At 34.2% G+C, this 10,651-nt stretch overlaps 1 protein-coding gene across 1 annotated transcript; it reads left to right on the top strand.

The window, feature by feature from the left end:
• The first annotated feature begins 3,017 nt into the window (after positions 1-3,017).
• LOC141521967 (olfactory receptor 11G2-like) lies at positions 3,018-3,998 on the top strand. Its single transcript, XM_074234997.1, has one exon. The coding sequence runs from the start codon at positions 3,018-3,020 to the stop codon at positions 3,996-3,998; it is 981 nt and encodes a 326-aa protein (XP_074091098.1).
• Positions 3,999-10,651: the final 6,653 nt, after the last annotated feature.

The raw sequence follows: 10,651 nt of genomic DNA, 5'->3' as shown, positions 1-10,651 counted from the left end.
ATGGCACAAGAATTCAGAGATCCTTGAGACAATCACCATTGCCCTCCCTAACTGCAAGTTGCCTAAGACACATGCTCTCAGGTCCTATTTGTGACTCAATGCACACCCCAAGACATGTGCAGAGTTATCTTTCCTACCTGGATCTGAGAAAAGAGAGATATAAAACACAGAAGCCATAAATGGGTCTTTTAAGGCTTGTTGCTTACTTTTATCTCTGTCTTCCCACTATGTTGTGGGGAAAAAATGATACGAAATGTTTTAAACTTTGGTGAATCAAAAAAGCTTCATCTTTGTTATAAAGACAAGAAAAGAGATAATAGGAATTAGAAAAAATGGGTATTGTGAAATGCTTTGATTCAATAGAACTTGTTTCACCTTAAACATCTTAAAGACTTCCTCAGATAGAAAAATTATTTTTCCTTTATTGAAAACACAATTTTGGAAAGTATCTATAAGAAAAAGTAATAAGATCTGGGGTTCTAAAGCAATGAAGTTCTGTCACTTACTTGGATCACCAGACTCCATAGTAGAACAATGTGCAAACCAGTCCATCAGAGGAGACCATCCAGATCTTCAAAGATCAGCACTTGGTAAGAAACACTGAAAACTGTTTTTGTAAATTAATCTCTGATAGGAACACATTTCATCAATGTTTTCCCAAATATGATTTCATTTTTTCTTTGCTGTATTTTATATCTCATGCTTGTTCTAACCCCTATGGTGTCCTGGGTTCCATTTATTCAGAATTCTGAGTTAAAATTTTTTCCACCTTACCTATTCTACTTAACAGGGTCAACAGTGACCAGAGACTAAAAAGAAAGCCCAGGCAGTGGTAAATTTTGAGCCCTTTAAAATCTTCCCTTACCAAGGTTATCCTGAACCATATACTAGGGTGTGAAATTTCCTGGATACCACTGGGTACACTGGGATCGCTCCTTTGGGGTAATAATTTGATGTAATATGAGAAAATTGTTACACTTCCATGTGGTATAGAAAAAAGAACACTGGACTTACAGTCAGAAGAGGTGAGATGAAATCTCAAATCTGATAGTTTCCTAATTATAAGACCTTGACCAAGTTACCTTACCACTCTGAGTCTCAATTTCTCATAGGCAAAATGGAATGAATGACATCTGCCAGACTATGTATAAGGATTGTGTCTAAAGAAAATATGTAAAACACAAAAACTTTAGCATCACTAAAGATTTTTATCATCACTACTTGAAATTACAAGTACATTAACTAACAAAGACATTTATGATTTTTTACTGAATTATCCTAAGTATCATGTTATATACCTTTAGGATAATCGTGAGTATCATAGGCTTTATGAACTGAGATGACAGAAGGTTCACATTTCCAAAAGTTTCTAAATGGAAATGCAAGTTAAGTTCTAAGAAACCTTCATCATCAGCATTGCTTTCATATAGAATTTGTAAGTTTGCTTAGTGTTCTCCACAAAAACACATTTGATCTTAATAACAACTCTGTAAAGTGAGTCTATTATTACTTCCATTTTACAAATGAGGAAACTGTAGCTGAGAAGGGTTATTTGATGATTGATTATCTAAGTCATTGTTTGAACTTGGGTGTTCCTGATTCTATATCCAGTATTGTATATACTTAAAAAACCTAAAAGTCTAAGAAAATATGTGGCCTATTAGCTGTTGCTAAGTTAGGGATGCTTACACTACTACTGTTGTTTATCTGTTTTCAGGTTTTTGCCTTAACATAAATGATACCGTTAGGGGTATCTAGATGACACATTGGATAGCACCAGTCCTGGAGTCAGGAAGACACTTAATAATTACCTAGTTGTGTTACCTTGGGCAAGTCACTTAACCTTATTGTCTTACAAAGAAAATAGGTAGATAGATAGATGATAGACAGATGAAACTGACTGATAACAAGAATGTGAGTAGAGATTATGTCTTAATCTGTCACATATCCCCTTTCAAAGCCTTGAGCAGGTTGTATATATTACATTTTCAATAATTACTTTTTAAACTTTATTTTCAAAAAGAATATATGTAGTTGATATTCATTCTGAAAGTTATGGTATACCCATGTGAATATGTTTCCTTATCTGATTCACTCAGGAATCTTATGAAATGAATTGAATGAATGAATGAATAAATGAATGAACCATTTATTAAGTGATTGCTATAAGCAAAACACTGTACTAAGTGCTGGAGTTATGAATAGAAAAGTGCACTCATTCATATTCTAGTGGGAAGCTAACACATACAGGAGAGGATGAATTATCAGATTTAATGAGGAGAGAATTAAAACTGAGAGAGTAAATGATTTCTACTTTCCTAGCTGATTAAAAGTAAAATCACAATTTAAAGCACTTAAATGTTTGAAAAATTATATGTATACACATATAAACAAAAACATAAAATCTAATTTGATCCTCACAACAAACAAACCAGTGAGCCATAAACTATAGGCATCTTATACTTATGTTACAAGTAAGATTTAGAAAAATTGAATGATTTCCTTATAGTGTGATAGAAGGAAGACCATGAAAAGAATGAAATGTAAACTAGGATGTTGAAATGGAAGGTAGAGGTTATTATATTGTTCCTATTAAATAGGGAAAGATGTAAGCAAAGGCACATAAATGATACAATACAGTAATTATCTTAAAATAAGGAGTTATTTAATTTGACTGAAATGTCTTCCCCAACAGAATATGTGATCCTTGATGTCAGAAATTATTTTAACCTTTTTTTTTTGGTATATCATTACTCAACACAATGTTTGACACAGAAGAAACACCTAATAAATACTTGCTATTGATTATTATGATAAGGCGTACCCTGGAGTCAGATTGCAGAAATCTCGGTATTTCAGTTCAGGCCATTAAAAATTTAGAATCAGGAGAAGTTGAATTGAAAACAGGTCTAAGTCGGTCTACACAAAACAGAGAAGCAGAGTTTTAGAATAAGGAGTAGCATTAGAGATTCCATACTTTGTAGAAGAATGAGAAATAAAAAATAAGGCAATCTTTCATGCTCATTTTTGTCCTCTCCTCAGGTCCAGTAGCCTTGAACATGTCAGGAGGAAACGGAGTGACTGAATTCATCCTTCTGAGCTTTCCCTGCCCCAGAGAAATGCAGATCCTGCTATTTGGGGTGTTCACTCTGACCTATGTCTTGACCCTGATGGGGAATGGATCCATCATCTGGGCAGTAAGGCTGGATCAGCACCTCCACACACCCATGTACATTCTACTAGCCCACTTTTCCTTCTTGGAGATCTGTTATGTTACCACCACAGTTCCTAACATGTTGGCCAATTTCCTCTCTGAGACCAAGACCATCTCCTTCACTGCCTGCTTCCTCCAGTTCTACTTTTTCTTTTCCACAGGTATCACTGAGTCATTCTTCCTATCTCTCATGGCTTTTGATAGGTACCTGGCTATTTGTCAACCTCTGCATTACCCCACAATCATGACTGGAAATTTCTGTATCAAGCTAGTGCTCTTCTGCTGGCTGACTGGCTTTCTCTGCTTTCCCGTCCCTATCTATTTTATGTCTCAATTGCCCTTCTGTGGTCCAAATGTCATTAATCACTTTATCTGTGATTCAGGCCCCCTGTTAGCTTTGGCATGCATCCATGACCTAGGAATTGAGCTTTCTTTTTCTATCATACCCTCTCTTGCCATCTTCCTCACATTCCCTTTCATCCTTGGGTCCTATACTCTGGTGTTTAGAGCTGTATTACGAATCCCTTCAGCAGCTGGCAGGAAGAAGGCTTTCTCCACTTGTGGATCACATCTGACTGTGGTCTCTCTGTTTTTTGGAACTGTCTTATATATGTATATGACCCCAACATCAGGACATATAACTACAACACAAAAGATTATCACCTTGTTTTATTCAATGTTTACCCCTCTTGTGAATCCCCTGATCTACAGCCTTAGAAACAAAGAGATGAAGACTGCCCTAAGAAAAGTACAGATGAGCATGAGAATTCTTCCAAATAAGTGAAATAGAATTTTAAACTGCCTTCTTCTCTTGCCACTAATCACTCCTTAGTTAGATGCAGCTACTTCCATACATTTTGACCCATACCCAATGTCATTCCTTCACTAGCAAATAAATTAAATTTATGTGAGGGAGACTGGGCAAAGTCACTAGCCTCACTTTCTCTTCCAGAGTTCTCTGGTTCCTGGGGCAGGATATATATCAGAACAGGTGGAGATGACTCTGAGTACAGTTAGAGACCTGGACCTGTTCAAGCTCTTTTTCAGGTCTCAATTTAAATGAGGAAACACCCATTCACTAATTAAGAAATGGGGCAATTAATATTTTTGAATATTTTTTGCATTTTTTTGAAAACATATTGAATAAAATGAATATTTTATCCAGTTTAAAAAAAATAAATCTAGGAGGGGACGATCCTCAGGGTTTCTAACCAAAACAGAAACAATTCCTATTTACACTCACTCTGAATCATCAGAACCCAACAATGAACAAGTGAGGCTTGACCTGGTACCTATTGGTCAACCAATGACATCCAGAATAATTTGTTCGTTGAAGGAAGTTATGGGTCAATTATTTCATTGACTATTTTCTCCACTGGTTCTAGGATATTAGGGCAGTTTTCCTTGATGATTTTTTTTGTTTGTTTGATGGTTTTTAGGCAAGGCGATGGGATTAAATAACTTGCCCAAGACCACATAGCTAGGTAATTTTTAAGTGTCTGAGGCCACATTTGAACTCGGGTACTCCTGACTCCAGGGCTGGTACTCTATCCACTGTGCCACTTAGCTGCCTGCTTAATGATGTTTTAAAAAATTATATAATATTTTATATGCTTTCCAATAATATACAATAATAATATCTACCAATCACTTTTGCAAGATTTTGAATTTTACAGTTTTCCCTCCTTCTTCCCTTCCCCCTTCTCTCCCCACAGAAGGCAATCTAATATAGTCTTTACATTTGATCTATGCACAAATCAAAACTGAATATGTTGAGTGAATAAACATATCCATAAGGAAGAAAGAAAATATTAGAGATAACAAAATTATGCAGTACATGAGAAAAGTTCTCAAAAATTGAAGATAATAATCTTTGATCTTCATTTAAATTCCTAAGTTCCTTCTCTGTATACAGATGGTATTCTTTATCGTGGATCCCCCTAAAATTGTCTGTGATCATTGCACTGTTGAAGTGAGAATGTCCTTCAAGGCTGATTATCACCCCTTGTTGTTGTTAAGGTGTATAACATTCTTCTGGTTCTGCTCATCTTACTCAGCATTCTTGATGATTTCTTAAAATATCTTCAGACCTTTTTCTGATCATGACTTTCTGTAGTCCAGTAATTCCTAAATTATCTCTCCTGAATCTGTTTTACAGGTTAGTTGTTTTTCCAATAAGGTATTTTTATACTTTCATCTATTTTATTTTATTTTTTGATTTTACTTAATTGATTCTCGATATCTCATAGAATCATTAGCATACACATATCTTAGTCTATAAGGAATTATCTCCTTCATTTAGCTTTTGTGTCCCCTTTTCTATTTGGTCAATTTTATTTTATTTTACTTTATTTTATTAGGTTCTTGCAAGGCAAATGAGGTTAAGTGGCTTGCCCAAGGCCACACAGCTAGGTAATTATTAAGTGTCTGAGACTGGATTTGAACCCAGGTATTCCTGACTCCAAGGCCGGTGTTTTATCCACTATGCCACCTAGACGTCCCTGGTCAATTTTATTTTTAAAGAAGTTATTATTTTGTTCCATTTGTCCAAGTGCCTTTTGATGGAATTATTTTCTTTTTGCAATTTCCCATTTGTATTTTTAAAGGATTTCTTTTCTTCAGTTAATTTTTCTGCTTCCTTTTGCAAAATTGTGAATTTTTCTTGTATTTCTTTTCCAATTTTTCTATTTGATTTTTAAAATTAGCTAGAAACCAATTCATAGTCTCCCCTGCAGCTTCACATGTAGTATTTTTTCTGCCAACCTCTTATGAGACTGTATTTTGCCCATCCTTATCTCCAAGATAACTTTCTAAAGTCTTGCTTTTCTCTGACTTTTCTTACTATACTCAGTTTATTTGGGCATTGTCCTAAACTTCTTGAGTTGAGGGAGTAGCCAGCTCAAAGAGTTTCTTGAGAACCCTAGGGGCTTGCTTACTTGGATGGGCTATTTTATTGTGAATGCCAGCAGTTTGCTCACTATACTGGACCTTCCAGTTTGGGAACACTAACAACTTGCACACCAACTGAACAGGAGGCCTATATTGGTAACTTCCAAGCTGTCTGCTGTGCCACTGACCTACTGAGCCTGGAGCTCCAGGGACCTCACTCCAGATCTCTCCAATGACTAAGAACCTCTGGTTGGTCCTTTCTATGTCCAGAATATATTCTTTTTATAATTCCCTAACCTGAACATACTCCTGCTCCACAGGAGACAGACCTTTCTGGAAAATGCTCCACTTAATCTTTTGTGGATTCTATCAATTCAGAGTCCATATAGAAGCTTGATTAATTGTTTCTGAGGAAAATCTTGGAGAGCTTAAGGAAGATACTGGCTTCTCCCTGCCATCTTGGATCTGACCCCATGATTACACATAATTGCAATTAGTGTATTTTTCTGCAGTCTCACCAGCATTAAATTTTCTTGATTTCAATAATTTTTGAATAATCAGTCAAATGCAGTTGTCCTTGCTCCCTGGGTTGGAGAGGATTTGCTTCCATCAAGGTTGTTCATTTCATAATGTTGTTGATGTGTGTACACTGTTCTCTTAAAAGTGGTTTTAATTTCCATATTTTTTTCATTTTTAAACAAAGTGAGTTTTTTTGTCAAGAATTTGTGTTTCCATTTCTTTGAGTTATTTGTATTCTTCTGTCAAAGACTATAGTGTACATTGATAAATTTTTGTTTCATATGTTTTAGATGCCAAGATTTTCATCAGTAAATTAGCCAAAATGTTTTCTAAATATGTTATTTTTATTATATGTATTTTATTTTCTTGAGTTTTGTTTTAGCAAAATTGAGTTGGCAGGAAAAGTACTACATATGAAACTGAAGGGGAGAATATGAATTGGTCTCCAGACAATTTTAAATATCAAACAGAAAAAAATGGGAAAAGAAATATAAGAGAAACTCACAATCTTGCAAAAGGAAGCAGAAAAAATTGACTGAGGAAAATAAATCCTTTAAAAATACAAGTGGGCAATTGCAAAAAGAAAATAATTACTTTAAAAAGACAGTTGGTCAAATGGAAAATTTTAACAAAATTAACAAAATACTGTTTAACAAAATTGTTTTTAACAAAATATTGCTTCCTTAATTTTTCATACTATTTGTTTAGCAGAAAAAAGTCATCTCCTCTTGACAATGGAAATAAACACCACATTTTATTACTTTCTTTAAGGGTAAAGATTGTCTCATTTTTGTATTTCTATCTCCTGAGTTTATTAAACATTCTGATATATAGCATGTGCTTAATAAATGCCTATTGATTGAATTATAAGTTTTTACTTATATTTAAATCTACCATCTAGGTAGGAAGATGTATAATATATAAGATATCTTTCTATATTTTTTTGCTTAATTGCTACCTTCTTTTTTAAAAGAACTTATGCTTAAAAATAAGTTCTTCCCTGATTTAAATTTGAATTTCCCAAACATTAAACTTTTGTATATTATTTGATATCTCTATTCTACCATTTCTCTATTGTTTGCCCACCAAATATGTTTGATACATCCTACAGAAAACTTTTCTAATCCCCCTTTTTAGTGCTCTATTCTTCCTCAAATAATCAAGTATATACATCTGTGCAACTAAGGTGAAATATAAATTCTTTGAGCTAGAAAACTAATTTTTCTTTTTTTTTTATTCTTTCAATATCTAAAACAGTGATTTGCACATAAATGTCTAATTAATTGAATTGAATGCTTTACAGAAAGAAAAAAAAAGGAATCTCTGATCTCTTGAAAATGTACCAGTACAGCAAAATTTGACCAGGGACCAAATTTTAATTGTTTGGATAATCAACTGAAATAATGGATTCAATATCCTGACATGGAAACAGTATATACATATATATGTATATACATATATATACATATATATAGTCATTAATAATTTTATCTTCTTATACTTTAATAAAAAAATAGATAAGTATTTTCCCCAAACATCTTCCACTCTCTTTTCTTCCATTCCTGTTTTGAATGAAGATGTGGTCTGTCTCATTGTAGAGCAAACTCCCTACCCATATCACTGGAACCACCACATCTTCTCCAGTAGATTGTCCTTCTATTATTCCCATTTTCCTTTTTTGTTGCTCATTACTCATTTATTAGAGAGAAAAAAATCAAAAGTCAAGCTAAAAATCTCAACCAGAGTCTTGGGATATGATATAGAAAAAAAAATGGAACAAGTAAGACAGATTTTGTCATGATCTGGAGATATTACACTTCCATATAACAGAACAGGGTGTCTAAAATGTATTGCTCAAGGGAGTAAAACCAAGAGAACAATGTAAACATCAACAACATTATGAGATGAACAACCTTGATGGAAGCAAATCCTCTCCACAGTCCAGAGAGTGAGGACAACTGCATTTGACTGATTATAGACTATATTATCCCCAACCAGAGGGGAAAAAAACAAAACACACAGAGAAAACAACCCTTCCAAATCTGATGGACACTTTATAAAAATTATCTCTTATGTATTTCTTTCCCTCAATCCTAATTCCTTATGCCAAAAATTACTAATTTGCAAATATCTTTAATAAAGTATGTAGATAAAATGCTAGTCTGACTGTTCCCTGCTGTGGAGAAGGGGTGGGAAGGGAGGGTGGAGGGAAATTTTGTAACTTGGAAATATGCATGTACAAATGGATGAAAATAAATAAATTTTAAAATAAAAAAATAACAAATAAAATGTATTGCTCAGTGTCTTAGAAATCAAGGAAGTCTCCCTCTCTAGCGTGACATGAGATCTCTGATGACTAGCCTGTGGGACAGTTTAATTTCAAAAGCCACTTTGGTAAAGTAAATCAAAATAAATATTAGAGCATAATCTCAAGCTCTCAAATTCACTTATTTTGGAATATGGAGTAAAAATGATCAAAACAAGACACAATTTTTAAAAATTAACATCCAGGTTAAATTTGAGTTATTATTATTGTTATTGTTATTGTTGTTGTTGTTATTATTATTATTATTATTATTATTATTATTATTATTATTACTATTATTATTATCCATGGGGAAAATATCCTACAAGCAAGACTGGATCATAGGAATGTCTAAAACAATTTCTTCTTTTGACACACTACATTAACACGTGGAAGACATGATAAGTTTTATTATGTCCTTATCCCTAGCCTCCAGCAAGGCTATTATTGAGGAGATAAAAGGAGTCATTTTAACTAATATGATTGAGGGAAGAGGCTACAGGATAAATATGGATTAATCTGAAATAGTTAAAACCATCAGTGCCCCACTTGTAATTAGGTTTTGTAATCTATAGGGAAATGGTCAGTTTGTAGAATAGTTAAGAAGAGAGATGCAGTAGGGAGTGGGAAAGTATAAGGAAATGTTTATTGTTTATTTGCTTGTTGGTTTATTTGCTTGTTTGGTTTCTTGGCCTTGTCTTGGACTTTGACAGCATCACATGATACTGCACACAGTCTCTCCACAGGTTTGATGGGTTTCAGATGGGAAAGCCAGTGGACAGTTTCAGCTCCATAAGGGCTTCTTAAAGCAGTAGTCTTTAAGCCAGTGGACAGCTTCAGCTCCATAAGGGCTTCTTCAGACAGCCCCTACAAATGTTTGACAGTTCCACAAAGATTACTTCTTTAAGCTGTAATTAGTACATACTTTTTCCTTTATCTAAGGTTAGAGCACTCATTCCAGATGGATAGAGCCCAGGCAAAGATTTCTTTTAGCCTTTTGTAAGAGGGTAGCTAAAAGATCTACATAGTGACAGTCTTTACTGATATAACTGTAGAAAGTGTGGTTGGCATCCATTGAAGAGAATGGGTTTTGTTGAGGCCTGTCAGACTCACATAGTGCCACTCATTAAGGCACCTGGTCCTATGAACCTAACTGAAAAATGGTATCTAGCATTAATCAAAAGGTACAAATTTCCTTCTTCTGGACTAAGGTAACAAAAAATCAAATTCACTTTTTGCGAAATTGTTATCAAAACTCTCAACTTGTCTCGACTGAACTAAGGAGGAAAAGTATTTCCTATACTTCAATCAAGATCAAAATGGATATCTTGAGACTTTAAAAGCCAAGCTGGGAAATGACCCTTTGAGTTATCTGCTTGAAAAATCATGGAAAGAGTCGGAAAAGCTGCCAACAATAGAGAGGTGTTTACAGAAGAAAGATTGATTTTAAAAAATGGTAATTGTCAATCTCATTGTAATTGGGCTTTCTTATACCTGGAGAGTTGGGAACAGACAGTACTTATGAACAAGGAGAGTGATAACCCTGCTGACTCCCCTAGAGGAGAGAGCTGTGCAATGGTGGCCAGACCTCCTAACACTGTCATTATTTCATCTTTGATATATACATATATATATATATATATATATATATATATATATATATATATATCCTAAAGATTTCCAATCATCTGTCCAAGCTGATAGAACATTTCATTTTAGTCTTG

Source organism: Macrotis lagotis, chromosome 4, assembly GCF_037893015.1.
Source record: "Macrotis lagotis isolate mMagLag1 chromosome 4, bilby.v1.9.chrom.fasta, whole genome shotgun sequence".
Classification (NCBI taxonomy): domain Eukaryota; kingdom Metazoa; phylum Chordata; class Mammalia; order Peramelemorphia; family Peramelidae; genus Macrotis; species Macrotis lagotis.
Note: the sequence above shows the minus strand (reverse complement) of the source record. Positions and strands in the feature narration are given on the sequence as shown.

What these genes read in the sequence shown, in the direction of transcription:
- LOC141521967 (XM_074234997.1), top strand. Translation starts at nt 3,018, where the DNA reads ATGCTCATTTTTGTCCTCTCCTCAGGTCCAGTAGCCTTGAACATGTCA.